Source organism: Ambystoma mexicanum, chromosome 4p (genome assembly GCF_040938575.1).
Source record: "Ambystoma mexicanum isolate Mex_15411 chromosome 4p, UKY_AmexF1_1, whole genome shotgun sequence".
NCBI lineage: Eukaryota > Metazoa > Chordata > Amphibia > Caudata > Ambystomatidae > Ambystoma > Ambystoma mexicanum.
In genome coordinates this window covers 1,141,354,960-1,141,375,216 of record NC_090927.1, presented here as the reverse complement: position 1 = coordinate 1,141,375,216, position 20,257 = coordinate 1,141,354,960, and the positions used below count along the sequence as shown (strand labels likewise).

At 46.6% G+C, this 20,257-nt stretch overlaps 1 protein-coding gene across 8 annotated transcripts in view; it reads left to right on the top strand.

The window, feature by feature from the left end:
• UTRN (utrophin) overlaps positions 1 to 20,257 on the top strand; it is a 2,010,688-nt gene that overhangs the window by 1,403,020 nt on the left and 587,411 nt on the right. For all 8 annotated transcript variants that reach the window (XM_069606729.1, XM_069606726.1, XM_069606725.1 and 5 more), the window contains one exon: positions 4,220 to 4,376. In XM_069606729.1, coding sequence (XP_069462830.1) covers positions 4,220 to 4,376 — 157 coding nt within the window. The remainder of the gene's footprint in view (positions 1 to 4,219; positions 4,377 to 20,257) is intronic.

Here is a 20,257-nt window from a genome sequence, read left to right as displayed (position 1 = left end):
GGTGCCATCGAGCTCATCCCAAAGAGGCTTCGGGGCTCCGGAGTTTACTCAAGGTACTTCCTCGTAAAAAAGAAGACAGGAGGATGGCGCCCCATCCTGGACCTACGTTGACTGAACAAGTACATCAAGGCACAGAAGTTCCGTATGGTCACCCTCCAGCATGTGCTGGGACAGCTGGAGGAGGGCGATTTCCTGTCGTCGTTGGACTTGGAGGATGCCTACTTCCACATCCCCATTCTACAAAGACACCGAAAGTTCCTCAGGTTTGTGGTCCAAGGGCAGCACTACCAGTTCAAGGCCCTCCCGTTTGGATTGAAGTCGGCACCTAGGGTTTTCACCAAGTGCCTCGCACCGGTGGCGGCGCGGCTGCGCCTACAGGGGATCCACGTCTACCCCTACCTGGACGACTGGCTCATCCGGGCAAGGACAAGGGAGCTCGCCGTGGAGCACACTGCGAAGACCGTCCAGCTGCTCACGGACCTGGGATTCTCCATCAACTTTCCAAAATCCCACCTGGTTCCGTCGCAAGTCGCCCTGTTTCTGGGAGCCAAGCTCGACACAGTGGCGCGGCTGGCCTCGCCGTCGGAGGAAAGGACCAGGACCATTCTGGGCAAGGTGCAGCGTCTGCTGGCCACGGACATGGCCAGGGTAAGATCTATCAAGTCCCTCCTCGGATGATGTCCTCCTGCATTTTTCTGGTCCGCCTTTGCAGGCTTCGGATGAGACCCTTACAGGAGTTCCTCGACGCCCGCTGGATCCAGTCGACGGGCAGCTTCGAGGACAGGATCCCTCTCAACGAGACGTTCCGTCAGGCGATCCGGTGGTGGGGTACCCACTCCCATCTGTCGGCGGGCACGGACTTTCACACCCCAGCTCACCAGGTGACGGTGATGACGGACGCCTCCCGGGAAGGTTGGGGAGCACACTCCGGAGATCTTCACGCGAGAGGCCTTTGGCTCCCGGAGGAGAAGTCTCTCCATATCAACATCTTGGAGCTCCGTGCGGTGTTCTGGGCCCTCAGGTCTTTTCTTCCGTCCCTCAAGGGCAAGGTGGTGAGGATCTTCACCGACAACACCACCACAATGTTCTTCATCCGGAAGCAGGGCGGAACCAGGTCCCCAGCCCTATCCAAGGAAGCCCAAGATCTGTGGCATTGGGCCGTCGCCCAAGGGATGTTTCTGGTGCCTCTTCATCTGGCAGGAATAAAAAACACGATCGCCGACTCATTCAGCAGGGTGCTGCGCTCGTGCCACGAGTGGGAACTATGCCAGGATCAAGTGGATCAACTCTTCCGACGATGGGGTGAGCCCCAAATTGATCTCTTTGCGACGGCGACGAATTCCAAGTGCTGGAGGTTTGCATGCAGGTTCCCCCAGCCGAGGAGCATGGGCGATGCTTTCTCGTTCCCCTGGGACGGCCTATTTCTTTATGCGTTCCCTCCGCTGCCGTTGCTGCTCCAGCTCATCAACCAGCTCAAGAGGTCCCGGTGCAGGATGATCCTCGTCGCACCAGCGTGGCCGAGACAGATCTGGTTCCCGGACCTTCTGGACTTGTCAAGCTGCCGACGGACGCAGACCTTCTCTCCAGAGAAGGAGGCGGCCGTACCTACTGTCGCTGGCCAAAGCTGGACTGGCTCACGCCTCCATCAAAATACATCTGGCTGCAATATCCCGATATACCAGGACGACGGGACGGGCGTCCTTGTGGTCTCATCGCCTGGTGAAAGAATTCATGAAGGGACTATTCCGATCATTCCCACTGGTGAAGGCTTCTGCCCCGGCATGGGAGCTTAGTGTGGTACTGACCAAGCTCATGGGGGCCCCATTCGAGCCTATGCATTCGGCGCCTTTGAAGTTCCTGTCATGGAAGACAGCTTTCCTCGTGGCCATCACCTCCGCACGGCGAGTGGGAGAGATCCAGGCCCTATCTTGCAAGCCTCCATACTTGACTTTTCATGACACGAGGGTGGTGCTGAGGACACACCCATCCTTTATGCCCAAGGTGCCGTCGGACTTCCACCTCAACAAGCCCTTGGTGTTGCCAGTTTTCTTCCCGTCCCTTCGTCGCCGGCCGAGAGGACTTTGCACTCGCTGGATGTAGCTAGAGGGCTGAAGTTCTACGTGGACCGCACGAAGAGTTTTCGGAAGACGTCACAGCTGTTTGTTAACTTTGGGACTGTGAATCAAGGGAAGGCTCTCTCGAAGACTTCCATTTCCAGATGGCTCTCCGGCTGCATCATGCACTGTCACCGGTTGGCAAACAGACAGCTGCCCGGCCATCCGAGAGCCCATTTGACCAGAGCGATCGATGCTACCACGGCGTTCCTGTCTGGTGTGCCCCTGTTGGACATCTGCAGGGCTGCGACGTGGAGGTCGACGCACACCTTCACAAGATTCTACTTCGTCGATCGGGACTCCAGGGAGGAGTCCAGGGTCGGCCAAGCAGTGCTGCGCAACCTGTTCGCCTAAGGTGAGCCTGGTGAGGAGGTAAGAGTTGCTTAATGTTGAGTTGTTGTATTGCTTAATGTTGAGCCTGTTGCCACCTCCCGTGGTTATGCATGTGTGTACTGCTATGTGTTCTCTTATTCATGAGCATGTGAATCCATGCCAGACCCCATGCTGGAGAAGGAACAAGTTACTTACCTGTAACTGTTGTTCTCCAGCATGGGTCTGGCATGGATTCACATGCGAACCCTCCCGCCTACCCCTCTGCGGCTCTTCACTTGGTCATACTGCCACTTTACGTGCTACCAAATCTGAGGATGGCTGCCGGAGGCGGGGCTTAGGGAGAGGGCAGTCATTGGCTGGGGGCAGTATGACCCAAGAAAGACAGATCAGAAACGAAACTGATACTGATTTTTTTTTTCTATACCGAGGATTCCCGGCCTGACGACGGGGAATATTCTTGAGCATGTGAATCCATGCCAGACCCATGCTGGAGAACAACAGTTACAGGTAAGTAACTTGTTCCTTATTGTACATTCTTTGCGATCAAAAGAGCATTGTTCCTCCTGTATATAAATAAAAAAAATGAATAATTAAGATGGAATCCTTGAACATTGTTCTTACTTTCGCATTCAGTGGTCTTGGAACGGACGCGGGCAATGAGCTCTTTCCTTTGAGACAGTGACATAACTTCTGTTATTTTCTGTGTTGGGACTTGGTGTGACGTGTAGGTTCCAGCCGAGACACTATAGATATCAGTAGCATAGGCTGTATACCGGAGATTTGCTCCAATCACTCACCTGGAATTGATAACTGCATTGAAAGAACTTTTGTACAGAAAGATTCTGGCGTTAAAGCAATAGTGCGCATCAGTTGTGTTAATTGCTTTCATGACACGTCTCCTGATGCCTTGATCATTAAACCTTCGGCACTGCTTTTTTTTTTTTTACAGCCAGACTATATTCTTACTGCAGTGGTTGAAAAACATTGAAAATTAACGGTGCATAGAATATCCCTGTAAATAGAGTTTTAACTTGCACATTTTAGAGTTTAGAAGCAGTTGGAAATCGCAAATGTGTTGTACTGTACAGGTAACTTTGTAAGAGCCTTGTACGCTCTGGAGTTGTGCCCATGAGTTTGGCATGAGCCTCTCCAGTGGGCGGCGCAGGGGAGTGTGAGGCACTTGGATGTATGGGCTTGTGTAGAGGGCTACTGCAGGGCGCAATCTGGCTTGTTCTGAGATGTTTGGGATTTTTTGATGGCAAGTATTCATCACATTGTCCTCGTGAGTTTGTAATCCCGATACGTAGAGAAATGCTGCTTGTCTTTTTTTTTATTTTTGAACCCTCCAACCGGTTCTCAATCTGGAGGTTTTAAACCAAACTGATTGATTTGTGAATTGGGGATATTGAAGAAATCTGTGTGTCCAGTTGATAAAACAGGAAGTCTCAATAATCATTTGGATGACATTGCATTGTGCTGGCCAATTTGGGCCCCATTGACTTCTTATTAAAAAAGTTTAACAATGGGGGAAGCCCATCAGCATTTTCAGTTTGAACATTATTGCCAGCTAACCTCAAATATTAGTGCAGCGTTTTAAAGGGAGTTTGTGCCATGAGCCTATACAGTTGTATTGCTTCACATTGTGCAGCAATAGAGGGAATTGAACCCATTTTGTTTGCATTGACCATCATCCGCATCATCTTGGGAGAAGGCCGCAGAGTTCCATGGAGCTTGACCTAAACCTCTCTGCCACCCCTTTTTGTTGATTTTAGGTCCCACTTGGAGGCTGGTGCAGAGAAGTGGAACAGGTTGCTGGCAATGTTGGAAGAGCTAATTAAATGGCTGAACATGAAAGATCAGGAGCTAAAAAAACAGATGCCCGTTGCGGGGGACGTTCCAGCGGTGCAGCAACAGCATGACCACTGCAAGGTAAGTTCACTGCGCCCTTGTGTTCTAGATTGTCTCATTGTCTCAATGCAATAGGCTCTTTAGTTTGCAGAAAGAAAATGCCAAAAGCACTGTGTGTGCAAATTCTTGTCGCCTTTTTTGTTTTAGTATCATGCTTGCTTGACTAATACAATGAGACCACCCCACTCTGCCACTCTGACCAAGCAACAAGACTGAATTTGAAATGTCTAGGGTAGTAGGTAGAGGTGTAAAGGTAGAACTATGGACTAGCTACATTGATACAGTGATAGATCTCCAGCGCTCTTTGCTTCCACGACAGTTAGCCTCAAAATGTTCAATTAATTTTAAACAAATTGATATGGTATTTCTACTCTGCATGGTAGGCTTTCTTTGCAATCTTCACTGTTCAACCCATTTAACTTCAGGTCATGGGAGCACCCTTTCCCTTTATCCTTCATGGGTTTAATATCACCTTTTCTCTGCGTTTCCATCAAACATGTGTGATCATTATGCCGCATCTCCCGGGTGCTGCTCTGCACCCTGGTTGGTCACGCCATCTTTTCTTCGTAGATCTTTTTCCCAACAACAGCTTTGTCATTTGTCAGAAACCCTAGTCATGCTGGCAGCTGAGCGAGGGACTTGCTTTCTGTAAGCTGTTCCAAAATGAACAGCCTGACGGGCAGGCAAATGTCAGAGTGAATTGATTTATGTTACTGCCAGAGGAAGCCAGGGTAAATCAGCTGTAACCTGCATCGCCCTTATGATGCATTAATTTTCACAGATTTTCATTATTACCTTTTTTATGCTTTAATTTTTTGACATGAAAAATGAAAAGGTTGGGGAAATAGTTTTTTTCACCGTTGTTCGTCCCTTCTTGTCCAACTGATCCACGATTACCCTTTAGGGGCTCCCTGCCTCACTGTGACAGAGGTAATGTCACCTGCGTGAAACGACTCCGCTGATCGTTCGGCGGAGGTGTTAACTTCTCTACTCCAAGTATACTTTTATTATTTGTTAGTACCTCCATCCTGCTCTGTCCCCAGGCTGATTAGTTACTCCGAGGGCTTTACCAGGTGATTAAGCTTGCGGTTTCCTTCCAGTGATGATCAGCAAGGGACAAATGCTTTAATGCTCCTGTGAACGAGCGTATACATGTGTGGGCAATTTCTAGCACTTACCAGGAAGTACTGAAATGAGTTATATTGTTCACATTCCTTAAACCATTGTACATATTCTGTGGGGTTTTTTCACAAGACTTACTGATCCTCAAAAGCTGACCTGTTTTGACTCTGGTGATGCTTCCATCTGGCTAACACGTCTGCAAATCTTTGCTAAAATAATGAAGGTTCTCCAGCATGGGGTCTGGCATGGATTCACATGCTCATGAATATTCCCCGTCGTCAGGCTGGGAATCCTCGGTAAAGAAAAAACCAGTATCAGTTTCGTTTCTGATCTGTCTTTCGTAGTAATAACCAATCACTGGTCTCTGCGTCATACTGACCACAGCCAATGACTGCCCTCTACCTAAGCACCGCCTCTGGCAGCCATCTTCAGATTTTTACCGCACGTTCATGTGTTGGGATCCTCGTGCTATTGCTCTCGAGCGTTAGTGCTATTTTTTCGCGTTTTTTCACAAAAACTCGATTCTTTCGGTCAAAAGAGCCTCAAGCTCCACCGATCCTACATCCGATCAACGGGGACCCGTGTCGGATTCGTCTGCGCCCCTCAAGGGTGAAGATTTCGTCGAGCTACACTTCGGAGGACTCCAGAAGCTTCTCAGGCCCGGTCTCGGAGATGGCCCAGGAGAAGGGAAGCTCGACGCCCGGAAAGCTGTTCAGGGTCTGCCCTGGATGCCAGCTGCAGAACGTCTTTAAGGAGGACGAACACTCTTTCTGCCTTTACTGCCTTCATGAGGACAAGACGCACGTGGAGAAGGACTGTGCAAAGGACTGTGCAAAGCCGGCATGTTCACATTCATCAGGGCCACCACCACTCATGAAAAATCACTCCAAGCCCAAAACCCAGGGACTCCTTCCCGCACACTCATTCATTCAGCCACCCACCATCGCTACATCAGCCCATTGGCAAAACTGCACACTCGCAAACTGTCCGATTATCCATCAATCCACTAACCCATCAACGTAATCTCACACACACGCACACACACACATGTCCACACACACGTCCACACACACACACACACACTCACCCACACACACACGTCCACACTTTCACTCACCCACACCCCTACCACTCAACCAATCATTCATACATTCACTCAGTAAACCGTTCATGTACACAAATTCACCCATCCACCAATTAATTCACAGAACCACTCGCATAAACGGATCCATCAACAAACTAAGTTTGATTTGTAAAACTGTTAGACCTGTATTGGCGTTGCCTAGTCTTTTTTAAAAAGTTATTTTACGATTGTGTCTTTCTTGGAGAAAAAAATACTGGTATATAAAAGTTATCAACAGTTTGCTGCTAAATGGCTTTGAAAAACATCTCTGCTGCGCAAGAACATATCGTACCACCTCCTGCTTTAACTGGAATAAGAAGAAACTGCGCTAATGAAGGAATCCTATGAAGTTATAAGAAATGCATCCAGTCCTTCATTGCACATAAAGTAGGATTTACAGTTCACGGTGATATACTCCTCTCCTTTTCCGAAGCCTGCAGGCATACCTTTTCAAAAGCACTTATCTCCATTATTTCTTGTGTGTGAGGTAGTCCTTGGAGGCCGGGATGAGTCAGAGGTCCATTTGAGCTTTCTGCTTTATAGAGAATTGTTCAGAGCGATAAAGCTTGTGATCAGCCAGACGTGCTCTTTCAGCACGGACGTTTAAGTTGGAGAGTGTTTACCAAGTAGTATAGGGCGTCTCAAAATGCGCCATAACCCTCAGCAGGCTGCTTTTTATTGTCTATGTACAATGGGACTTTTCTGAAGCATTTAATGCTTCTGGATTTTAAAAGAATCGGGCTCAGTGTCTGAAGGAGGTTTTTGTTGTGTATTTTCTTTTGTATTTCCTCACTTTTTAATGCACTCAAACTTTCATCTTCCTCTAATATAATGGAGGCGGGGCAGATCTCTGGAATCAAAAGCACAGGCCTGCAGTATTTCCTATTGCAGTATGCTGGACATTTTCTTGATAACGGAAAAGAGGCAAACGTCTACAGCACGCATTTTATTTATGTATTTTTCAACATTTTTGAGTGTTTGTAAACTTAACACCACTAGAAAGAAATACTGGAGTTTTGCAGGACCTCGTGTGTGTTTCTCCTCCAGCTCTATGTCCCACATCTATATGTGTTAGTATACGCGTGTCGGTCTCTTCGCTATTTCACTGTGTGCCTTCATACCACTGTCGCTACCCCCTGGGCATATCTCTCTCTCTCTCTCTCTGTCTCTCTCCATGCCCCAGATACTTTCTTTTGTACCTGTCTTCTCTTAAGAGAGCGTACAGCAAGAAAAGCTACTGCTTGAGACAATGATACATTTACAAGGTAGTATGTTGTGTCAGACCTATGATACTTCTACAGTAGCCATATATATGTCTGAGACAACATACTCCTTATTCCACTAGTGTCATGTCAAGCTGGTTCATGGGTTATTTGCTCTATGCTTTTCCAATTCAAATCCAGCCCCAGGGTCATGACCGTACCAAGGCCAATTAGATGCCGTTCTTTACAGAACAGGTATGACTTTGTAATAGGCCGATTACCAATGGCCCTCCTCTTCTTCATCAAACATATTTATATATTTGCATTTGTTTAGCATGCAAACAGCCCGGGGGCATCGTGGCGCTTGTACAGAAAAAAGCTTAGTTGCAGGAATAATACATTTTTACATTTTTTTGTTGTTGTACAGATGAGGATATACATACAGTGCTCGGCAGGAGCGCAGAGTGGCAGGAAACGTGAGAAGTGCATGTAACACAATGTACATATGAGAAGTGCATGTAACACAATGTATATACAGTGCAACTTGTACAGCAGATGGGTGTAGGTAGGGTTAGTTGAAACGGGAGGTTTTCCGTTTTTTTCTGAAGGCCATGAGGGAGTTCTCTGCTCTGAGGGCTGTGGGGAGAGAGTTCCACAGTTTGGTGGCTTGGTATGGGAATCCGATCCCGCCAGCCTTGGCCTTGTTGATGTGTCGGGTGCATAGTAGGTTACTCATGGAAGACACATTGGGCAATCACTGCATAGTGCCCTCTTTCTGCCTTCTATGTATTTTCCACATTGTACCCAAACATGCTTGCACACAGCCCTTGTTTTTCCTCCATTGTAAGCTGTGCACCTTCCTGCCCTCACTGACCCCCGTGTGAGAGAGAGGGGTGGCTTCTACATCTCCTCTCCTTTTCCTGCTATATCCCCCCTCCGCTCCATTTTCTCACTATATTCCCTGCTTATGGCCAGCCCTACTTTTTCCATTAACCACTAGATGCAGCACTCCCATCTTATTCCCTAGCCTGGCCCTTCTGTAACCTGGGTGTGCCTTCTCAAGATTGTGGGAACAAAGATCCCCTTTTCCAAATATTTTGTACACAGCTCCCATGGCCTGAGCACTCAGCCCTGAGAGGCCATTTTTGTTCGGGGTTCACCTTTGTTTAGGGGTAGTTTAACAGCCCTATATTTTAGTCCCAGGCGTTTCGTGAAGCACGTCCGTGCCCCAGTCTTTGTCGGCTGCATTGGGTCTCTGGCTCTTGTCTCCCTGAACGGACAGGAACGAAGGATAATGGGGCTTACATGAGTAAGAAGTGACCAAGCATTTACACAATGCGCAAGTCGAGTTTGGTGGGCACGAAGAGAGCCCGAGCAGCACGAAAACAGAAAACCTGCCATGGGCGGGAGCGCAGGCTTCCACAAGGATGTAGCCTAGGAGAGGTTGCAATGAGGCAGAGTGATTTTATTTAGGCGTGTCAAGGCAGGGCACACCACTGGTGTGGATGAAGTGATTAGCAGCAGGGTGTAACACATGGCATGCTGGGGCCAGACCTCTGAACCTCTTCTGCACTCTCTGTGACCTCCTCACACACATTTCCTCCTCAGTCATGGCATTTTCATGAGGTCCCTGTGCAGATCGCATCTCCCCTGAACCCCTGTCTTTGGACCCTCCACGCTCGCTCACTCAGGCCCTCATTGTTTGGTCTGTCGTCAAAGTCTTTGACCCTTTAACACGGCTTACTCTTTAGCCTGAAATGGTCTGTCTTCATTTCAGGGGCTGTGTTGCCCTCTGACACCCGTGAGATCAGTCAACCATGTTTGTGTGACCCTTCAAAGGGTCATTGAAAGGATCTCCAGGCTGTGCCGGGCAATCCTCTGTCCCAGACAATACGAGAGCCGGACTGTGCGATTGTGGAGTATGCAGATTATCCTGCACAGACTCATTGTGTGGGTGCCCTCGATCTAGCTCCGCGTGTGGCTCAAATGCACCTCATTTCAATCAGATTAGTACCAGAGTGCATGATGTCCAGTGAAGCTAGACTAAGTTCCTAACTGCCTCTTCTGTCATGTCTCCCTGCCTCCAGTTCCTCCCCTTAACCTTTCCCTCCCTCTAATGCACAGGAGCAGGCAGAAAGAGAAAACGTGCGTCAAATAAGAAATCCGAAAGTGTGTGGGAAGAAATATTAGATTTGAACTGAGCCTAGTTATTGGTTTATCTCAGTAATCCTGGAATGGGAAAGCGTTACTTCATCTCTATACCTACACCATTTCATGTTTCTTAAAGCTATAAGACGGAAATAAAAGTAATCTTCTGTAAATTCCTTCTGTAACCTCTTTTAAGTGCTTATACATATAACAATCACTGCTCGGATATCACCTTAAAATGGCAGGCACTACGGGCCCGTGCTGGTTCTGTCAAAGTTAATAATGTTGGATTCGGCACATATGGCACTATTTAAAGGAGATGTACCAACCAGATGACACATTTTTCTGTCACTTGAGAGGATAATTACCTGACAACAGCCTGTATTTTCTAACAATAAAATACCAACACCATTTTCATGCCTTCTTTTTGCCTTCAAACTGACGTTGCAGCGAAGACTGCTAGTCTCTATACAGATAAAAGGGGCATGTTTTTTAAAAAAGATTTCCTTTCATTTTCTAACATTTTCCACACAAAAAACCTCAGGACTGCCCAGACATGGTCTATTGTTATATGCATTGCAAAGGATCAAAGTTGGGTGGTGGTGTACCTTCTCCCTCTGGCATGAAAGGGGAGGAGAGTGGTTCTTTCCCTACTGTTGACACATCTGGGTGCTTAAGGGTTGTGCAGAGTGGCTTTAGTGTGGAGGGGCTTGTAGGGTTGTAATCAGTAAGAGCACTGTCCACTAATTGTTTGCATTTGTTAGGAAATACCTAATTTGTGCAGCTTCTTTGCAAACTAGCTTTTTGCTTTGAAGTTACCTTTGTGATTTTTTAAATGAACTCGTCTTTGCTTCAGTTTGTTGACGTAAAACGTAAACAGTTTCTGTTGATTATTTCCATGCTTTTACTATCACGTTATTTGAACCTGGATTTATTTTCTTACAAATACGTTGGTCTCCTTGTTAAATCCCACTTAAATACTTTTTTCTATGGCAAAAAGATTTCTGAAAAGAAAGAGTAAGTAAGTGTTACCTGCCCGGAAGCAGATATGTTTTATTTGGAGGCTAGAAAGGGTAGAAGAACGATTAAGAGGATAAGGATTTCCGTTTTAGGTGACCCAGGTGGGCATCCAAAGTTGTCAGAACGGTTGCGATGTCAACTTGCAAAACATCGAATGTTGAAACCCTTATAAGAATGAGGCAATGCATAGACGTTTTCCGCCACTAGATCTCTGCTCCATTTTCTCTGCAAGCTCTTAAACTATGGCAGTCTCTTCTGATTGTATATTGTCGGCATATACATTTGTATAGACATAAGTGTTTTTGTCCACACAATCAATAGGTAAGACTTAGTCTTCGCTCGTTGACCTAAAGGGAGGAACTTGAAATAAAGATCTTTGAATTCATAAATAATTAGCTAACAGATTGCCTTCTGTTTATTGTTCAGATGTTCCATTGGCACCATAGAAGCATACTTTCGAAGGGATTGTGTCCTCCGACGTATTCCTCATCTTAGATATCTCCTTCCAGCTCTGCTGGCCTCGGAAATTTTTTTCTCTATAGAGGGCGCTGCACGTCGACGTCCTTTGAGTCGATGTCCCTCGACAGCCGCCGTATCGACGCCGACGTCATCCTGGATATAAAGGCTTCGCGCAGCGCCCGTTGCTCAGTTCCGTTTTTCCGCGCGTACTCAGTGCCTCGGAATACCGTTGCTCAGTTTTTGTCAGGTTAAACCTATTTACCTCGAGTTATTCGATCCGTACTCGATGGCTTCTTCGTCGGAACCAACAACTCCTCGATCCGGCTTCAAAAAATGCCGAGATTGTGGGAAAAAGATGTCGCTGACTGGCCCTCACAGAGTTTGTCTGTGGTGTTTGGGAGCTGAACACCATTGTTCGGAGTGCGAGGACTGTATGTCCATGACATCTAAGGCCCTGAAGGAGCGTAGGGGGAAGCTGGAGAAAGGTAAGACTTTTAAAGCTTCTTCTTCGTCGACGAAGTCGAGACATTCGTCTCCTCGTTACCATTCGCGCTCTAGATCTCGGAGTGGGTCTCATCACTCCTCGAGATCGAAGCACTCGAAGAGGAGACGTCGAAGATCCCCTTCTCCGTCTTCCTCTTCCTCTGTTTTCGGGCTGAATGGGAGGAATTCCGCAAAAACATGATGAGCGTCTTCGAGAAAGCGGCCTCGACCCCCTCGAAGACTGCCGAGAGCGATGCTCTGGTCGAAAGACCCGAAGGTCAAAAACGCCGCGAGTCGCAGTACCCGGCGAAGGAAACCTCGAGCGCGTCACGAACTCTCGAGCAGGACTATGACCTCCAAACCTTCCTCGAAGGTTCCGTCGACGCCGTCGACGAAAGTGACGTCGAGGTCGATGTCTTCGACGCCGTTGTCGAAGGGACCTTCGACACAGGAGTCTGTCGACCCGACGCCAGCTTCGACACCGGTGTCGACGCCAAGAAAAGTCACGGTTACGACACACCCAGTGTCTATCCCCAGGTCCTCGACGTCGATGGCTTCGAGATTGTCGAGTAGAATCCCAATTTTGTCGAGGTTTTCGAGGCCTCCGCCTTTGTTTTCGACGCCATGCTCGAAGCCTTCGACGTCGACATCGACGTTTTCGAGGCCGATTATAACAAGTTCGGCACCCTCTGCCTTGGAAATGGGGTTTACACCCTTTATGAGTTCAGAACAATTGAGAACTATGTCCTCAATATTGGAAGAGGGTGAATTGTCTGAACAGGAAGACACATTTGAGTTGCAGGGACCTGTAACCCCAATTACAGAGGAATTTTCCTCTGAAGAACGCAGGTTAAAGGATCTTCATGATTCCTTACATGAGGCAAGTGGTTTAGACACCTCCCCTGAGGTGGAGTTTGCTAGGCCAGACCCGGGGGAGCATGCTGAAACCCCCTATAGAGCCTTAATGGCCAGGATCACAGAGTTTATGGGGTGGTCTGCACCTTCACAATCTTTCCAACAAGATGACCTCACAGATATTCTTGACTAAGGCCCACAGGAGGATCCTGTGCTGCCTTTTCATAAAGCTCTTCAGAGGAAGATCATGACAAACTGGGAAACCCCAGATGTCATACCAGCAGTAAATAAAAAAACTGTCTACAAAGTACAGGGTATCCTCTACAGACCCAGAGTTTTTGTCTAAACACCCATCCCCAGAAAGTCTGGTGGTACAGGCAGCATCCTCTACCGATGTTAAGACGGCTTATCCTACCGTCCCACAGGACAGGGACGATAAAAAATATGATGCTATGGCAAAGAAAGTCTTTACGGCATGTAGCATGGCGTTTAATCTGTTAATGCTACTTGCACCCTTGCTAGATTCAGCCATACTCTTTGGGAGTGTGCTTCTACAGCGGCTGACTGCATCCCGGAGGGAGAAGAAAGGTATGCGTTCCTGAATATTATACTGGACGGTAAAGACGCTATGTGCGAATCCCTCCAGACGGGCATTGATTCGGCTGACAGTATCAGCAGAGCAATGGCGGCAAGTACAACAACCAGGAGATTCGCTTGGTTGAGAAAGGCTGGTTTTGCCCCATATGTGCAAGCCAGGCTCTTGAACATGCCATTCGATGGCTCTTCTTTGTTCGGGAAAAAGGCGGATGACAGTTTAGAGAAACTGCAAACTTCAAAAGCAGCAGCAAAATCCCTAGGAGCTGCAATCCGTCAGACACCTTTTCGTCCCACAGGAACCTCTGCGAGGGGCAAGTCCTTTCGCTTCTACTCCGCATTCGGAAGAGGTAGAGGGCGACCGGCTCAAAGGGGACAAATAAGAACTACCGAGGTGGACGAGGTAGATATTCAAAAGCCGCAGCAACAGCAGGTGCCTCTTTACCATCTGCATCAGCCGCCCCAAAACCACTCTGAGGACTTCCCTCACAGGACACCTGTAGGAGGCAGGTTGACTCAACATCTGGCGGTATGGCAGGCTATCACGTCAGATGCTTGGGCATTGGAAACAGTTGCCCAAGGTTACTGCCTACCTTTCCTGCGTATACCTCAGTCATCCACCGGGGATCAGCTCTCAGAAAGCTCCAGATCCGCTCCTCTTGCAGAAAATTTTAGACCTGCTAGAGAAAGGTGCCATAGAACCGGTACCTGTAGCGGAGAGGAACAAGGGCTGGTACTCCCCTTACTTTCTCATTCCGAAGAAAGACGGAGGACTGAGACCCATCTTGGACTTGCGAGAATTGAACAAATTCCTCAGGAAAGACAAATTCAAGATAGTCACTCTTTCTCAGATCCTCCAGGCCCTTCAGTTCCAGGACTGGTTGGTATCTCTGGACCTTCAGGACGCTTATTTCCATGTGCCTATCCATCTCAAACACAGGAAATACCTGAGGTTCGCAATTGGCAACTCTCACTATCAATTTCGAGTGCTGCCATTTGGGCTGACCTCCGCCCCGAGGGTCTTCACCAAGTTAATGTCGGTAGTGGCGGCAAGTGTAAGGAGGGAAGGGATTCACGTCTACCCCTACCTGGACGATTGGTTGATCAGGGCTGTTTCTTCGGAACAAGCTCAGATCCAGCTAAAACACGTGTGCCACTCCCTTCACAGACTGGGCTTCTCCCTCAATTTAAAGAAGTCACAAATGATACCATCGGAGAGACTCCAGTTCATAGGAGCGATCCTGGATACTTCCCTGGGAAAAGCCTCGCCACCAGAGGTGAGGGCTCAAGATATTCTACAGATGGTTACCAAGTTCCAACATGCCCAACGTCTCCCAGCCTTCGACTTTTTGAGGTTGCTAGGCCTCATGGCATCCTGCATTTTCCTAGTGCCAGAGGCTCGCCTGAGAATGAGATCCCTCCAGTGGGCACTGAGGACTCAGTGGTCACAATTCTCAGGGAGAATGACAGATCTTCTTCAGGTTCCCGACAGAGTAGCTCAAGACCTTCAGTGGTGGGCCTATCAGGAGAACATTCTGAAAGGAGAACAGTTTTGGCAACCCTGGCCGGAGATAACAGTAGTCACGAATGCCTCACTCACGGGGTGGGGAGCCCACGCCAACGACTTGACCATCAGCGGTCGTTGGTCTCCATCGGAGTCCAGACTACATATCAACCTGTTAGAGCTGAGAGCCATCAGACGTGCGCTGAAGGCGTTCCTGCCAGCTGTACAAGGGAAAAACGTCTTGATAATGACGGACTAGACGGTGGCCATGCATTACCTCAACAAAAGAGGAGGCGTAGGATCACTACCCCTGTGCAGAGAGGCGATGCAGCTCTGGTTTTGGGCAATCCAAGAAGGAATCTCTCTATCGGCAGTTCACCTAGCCGGAGAGAAGAACTTGACAGCGGACGCTCTGAGCAGGCAGAGCACAGTCTCCCACGAGTGGGAGCTAGCTCAGGAAGTCCTTCAAGAGATCTTCGCCCTTTGGGGAACCCCTCAGGTAGATCTGTTCGCCACCAGTCTCAACAGGAAATGCGATCTGTTCTGCTCAAGGGAATTTCCCCCGAGAGGAGCTCTGGGAGACGAGTTCATAGTGGATTGGGAGTTTCTGCTTCTGTACGCGTTCCCACCGGTCCCTGTCATTCCTCAAATGATCAGGAGGTTGAGAAGATTGCGGAGAACCATGATCCTAATTGCCCCGGATTGTGCCAGGAGAACGTGGTACCCGGACCTTCTAGACTTGTCCATCTGCCCTCCAATTCGACTTCCACTCAGAGAGAACCTACTCTCACAGAAGGGAGGTCAGGTTCTCCATCCAGACATCAAAACCCTCTGGAACAGATTTTGCAGCTGGTGTAGAGAACAGAATATCGACCCTTTTTCATGTGGTACACCAATGGTTTTGTCCTTCCTACTATATTTGGCAAATTCAGGCCTTCAAGTTGGCACTATTAAGGGCTATCTCGCAGCGCTATCCATCTTTAAGCGCACTGCGGAAGAACCATCCTATTTCAAGTTACCCTTGGTAATATAATTTCTTAAGGGGTTAACCAATGTTTATCCCCCAAGACCATTCCAAGTTCCCCTATGGGATTTAAACTTAGTCCTAACTTTCCTGATGTGCACACCTTTCGAACCACTCCATTCTTGTTCGTTAAGATTCCTTACCCTTAAAACTGTTTTATTAATAGCACTTACATCTGCTAGAAGGGTGAGCGAATTACAAGCTCTTTCTTGTAAACCCCCTCACACTATCTTTCACAAAGACAAAGTTGTCCTGCAAGTGAAGCCTAATTTCCTCCCAAAGGTGGTTTCTGAATTCCATATCACTCAGAAGATTACCCTACCATCTTTCTATCCTCCTCCTCACCCGGGGAAGAGGAAGAGAGGTTACACAGGCTAGACCCTAGAAGGGCTTTAAGTTTTTACATCAGTAGACTAGCCAGGATAACACAGGCAGACCAGCTGTTTGTAGGTTACACAGGTCACAAGCTGGGGTTACCAATAACTAAGCAGACCATTTCCAGATGGATCATTCTAGCCATTCTGGAATGTTACAAATTGGCAGGAAAAGAGCCCCCTCAAAACCTTAGGGCTCATTCGACCAGAGGTATTGCAGCTTCATCGGCCCTCAAAAGAGGTGTGCCGGTTAAAGACATCTGTGCGGCCGCTACATGGTCGTCTGTCCATACCTTTACACGATTTTACAATTTGGATTCCTCCTCCAGTCAAGAGACTAGGTTTGGAAGGGCTGTACTGCATTCTATTCATCAATAGAAGACAGCATGAAGTCAGTACTCCGTCCTCCAATAATAGAATACTGCTATGGGAGCATATCTAAGATGAGGTATACGTCGGAGGACACAATCCCTTCGAAGAACAAGTTACTTCTTACCTTGTAACGTTCTTTCGACGGGATGTTCCTCCGACATATTCCTCATCGACCCTCCCATCCATCCCCGCAGTTCTACTTCCCTTGTTGTTGCAGCTTACGCTCCTTCAGGGTGATTAGTTTAGTCCAGAAAGCATTATTGTGGGCTACAAAACGGAACTGAGCAAAGGGCGCTGCGCGCGGCCTTTATAGCCAGGATGACGTCGGCGTCGATACGGCGGCTGTCGAGGGACATCGACTCGAAGGACGTCGACACGCAGCGCCCTCTAGAGAGAGAAAAATTTCCGAGGCCAGCAGAGCTGGAAGGAGATATCTAAGATGAGGAATACGTCTGAGGAACATCCCGTCGAAAGAACGTTACAAGGTAAGAAGTAACTTGTTCTTCTTGCTAATCGGTTGAACTACTATCTGACTTTTTCCTCAATATTTGTTAGACCAAATACATTGCTTTTCAGTATTAGCTCTTTGTTTTTGCAAGTTAATCGTTAAAGTGTTATCGGTACTGTTTGATTAAATGAAAATCTGAGACCACCTATAATAGTCACAAGGACTTTGAATAATTCTTCAGTGACTTAGGAGTGCAACTGTCGAAATCTGTAACAAAAATGAAACGCATTACCCAGTTTCATGTGAAATTGCATTTTATTGTATTCTCTCCTTTATTCAAATATACCGAAAAGTCTACCCCAAAACAGACACACAAGTACATAAATTGATAATTATTAAAATTGAAATTTCTTATGCTTGAGTCTGATGCATGAAACCATTATGAGCATGAATTCATGGGTGAGGCAAGTGGCATTAGTAAGTGATTGAGGGATATAAAGAAGAGCTGCCTCCAAAATGAACATACATTGTTGAAACTATTCTAGTTACATTTCAAAGTTGTGTCCAAAACTTTACAACGTTGATACAAATATTAATACTGAAGAGGTATGAGGAAAGGGGATTCAGAGGATGGCACACAAAGGGAGAAAGAATAAAACAGGGAAGAAATAGGTAATCGTACTGTCACAATTCTTGTTCACAAATCATTGTCAGTTGACATGAATGTGTCACCAGAGGAATGTGATAAATACACTTTTCAACATGATATGTTGGATTCTATCTTAGTTAAGATTATATGGTGAACGCCTCGGCACTCTCATCATTAATTGTCTATAGTAATGGAGAGACTCCGTGTCATTGATGTGTTGACTCCATTATGGCATATCATTACCATATGAGAAAAGAAATACTAGGTCAACTCACCACCATTTTGTATTTAAAGTCTCCCGAAATAGGTTTCAAGCTCTCAATAAGCCTGTCATTAGGCTTGTTCAAGCATGCCTGTTGGGACAGAATTAATTCATGAAGATGGAGTATGAAGTGGCCATGTAAGGCTAATGCAGCGGAAGTTGTGTGTAATAAATGTGGTCGGGAAGCCAAAGGTGACTTAGCACAGAGGCAGGTCAACAGAAAATGCTGGGTTCACCTGGAAAGTAGTGTTAGTCAGCAAGATGGTTATCCATGAATTGTACTATAGCATATAAAGAAAAAACTTAGTTGGGAGGAGGTTCTATCCTCCTATGGATTTTTTTATACTGATTATTTTTCTTAGTTTTGAGTAGACTGCATTGTCCATTTACAGATATATCTGTATGATTTCAGATACTAAATCCAAAGTACACACAGCAACTGATGTAGAGCAATTTTATTGCACACATTACCCTCTTACGAGCATCTAAAAACTGTCATCCCCTCTGTTTGAACTTGTAATTCTGCTCGTAGTGTAATTTATCCTTATTGACATACTACCTGTGTGCTAATTTTGTGGATCCTACCACTATCTTCTAAACACTTGTCCAGGGTTCGAAATTGAGGGGGGCTATGAGCTATTTAGTGCCATCTTTTGGCCAAGGAGAGCCTGGTTAGCTTGGATGCAACAGCTACCAGGAGCTACTTTTGACTCCCCAGGCAATTGGTGTTTTACAAACATGCATACATAATATTAACTTGGAGTATTTGAGAATTCTAATAAAGACGACTTAGGACACATCTACGTTCTCAGTGTGCTGGCTTCTTGCTCCTGGTTCCCCAGAAGTAGCTCCTGCCTACTGGATGATGCCTGACACCCAGGAGTTGGTTTCTGCTCCTGCTCATCGGATCTTCATTTCGAACCTTGCTCGTCATTGCCCCACACAAAACACTATCAAACTATATCCCTCTATCCCTCCTCCACGGCACCATACTGCTTTATCTACAATACTCTCCCTCTCAACGCACTTAACATTGGCCTTCTCTGAATGATTGTTTGGATGGGAAACTGTTTCTTCTTTAGCATTTATCGATCAACAATAACCTCTTCAGCAATTCACTCGTCTTGTTCATTGATGTGGAATATCACCCTCCTGCATCTATTTTCTTTTAACAATGCGTGGACGTTTGTTTTTTCCCATAGAGGTTAAATACCCAATTTTTTAGTCACACATTCTTTCAGGCCACATGCCATGCTGTGAGTAACAGCATAACCGTTTTATTGTATTCCTTGTCTCATAATTGGATTGGAGTATTTAAAAGCATAACAGTTGATACTTTGATTGTTTATCCTTACTCACAAATGGGGTCCTAAACCATTGTGCTCCCATCTCGTATCTCTTAATCCACCAATCTTTAACTTTAAGGTATAATACTGGGTGACTGGGTGACTGATGTGACAGTCACTTACCTCCTACTACCCACTGTCTGCCAGTTAATCAACCATTTTCTCTCTTCCTGCATAACAGCCAATATCATAGACTTTAAACGTAATAATTGTCAGTGACTGCAACAAGTAGTGATTGAAAAGAAAGCCTAAATGATCATTTTAACCACCAGTGTTTTGCCTTTTTAAAAAAAAAATATTGGACCAGCCCTTCAAAAGATTCCTTTTTGCCATTTACTCTTCATAGCTCAGTTGGCTAAAATATCCTCTTTTCCTTTCAACCCTTATTCCTAGATTGCTCCCATTCAAAGTATCAGTAGGCTGTAACCCAACTTCTTACATGCAATAATCTTTGTTTTCAGCTCATTGATTTTTAATCGGGAAACGTTTGCATATCCACCTACAAACCCATCTGTCATTTCCTTTCTAGCTAAATAGTTTATGGATAAGAAAACCAAATTATCCTCATTACTTTATTCTTACTTGGAGCAGTCTACGCACACAAAGATTCTATGTTTCTTCTTCTCTTGTCTTTTAGCTCCATCAAAGAGATCCGTTTGAAAATGAAATAGAACTGGTGGGGTCAGATAACTTTACCTTCTGCCTCTTCTCTTTTTACAAGGCCTGCAAGATTTGTCTCTCCATTTATTTTGGACTACAACTACCATCATCCCTATCAAGCACAGTCCGTGGTGAGGGGTCATGCGGGTCATGGTCCAAATCTGCAAAACCGCTGGTTGCAAACCGCTGCTTTGCTTACCTTCAATCTATCCTACACTTTGTCACGTTTTGCAACTCTAGCTTTTGGCGGCCCATAT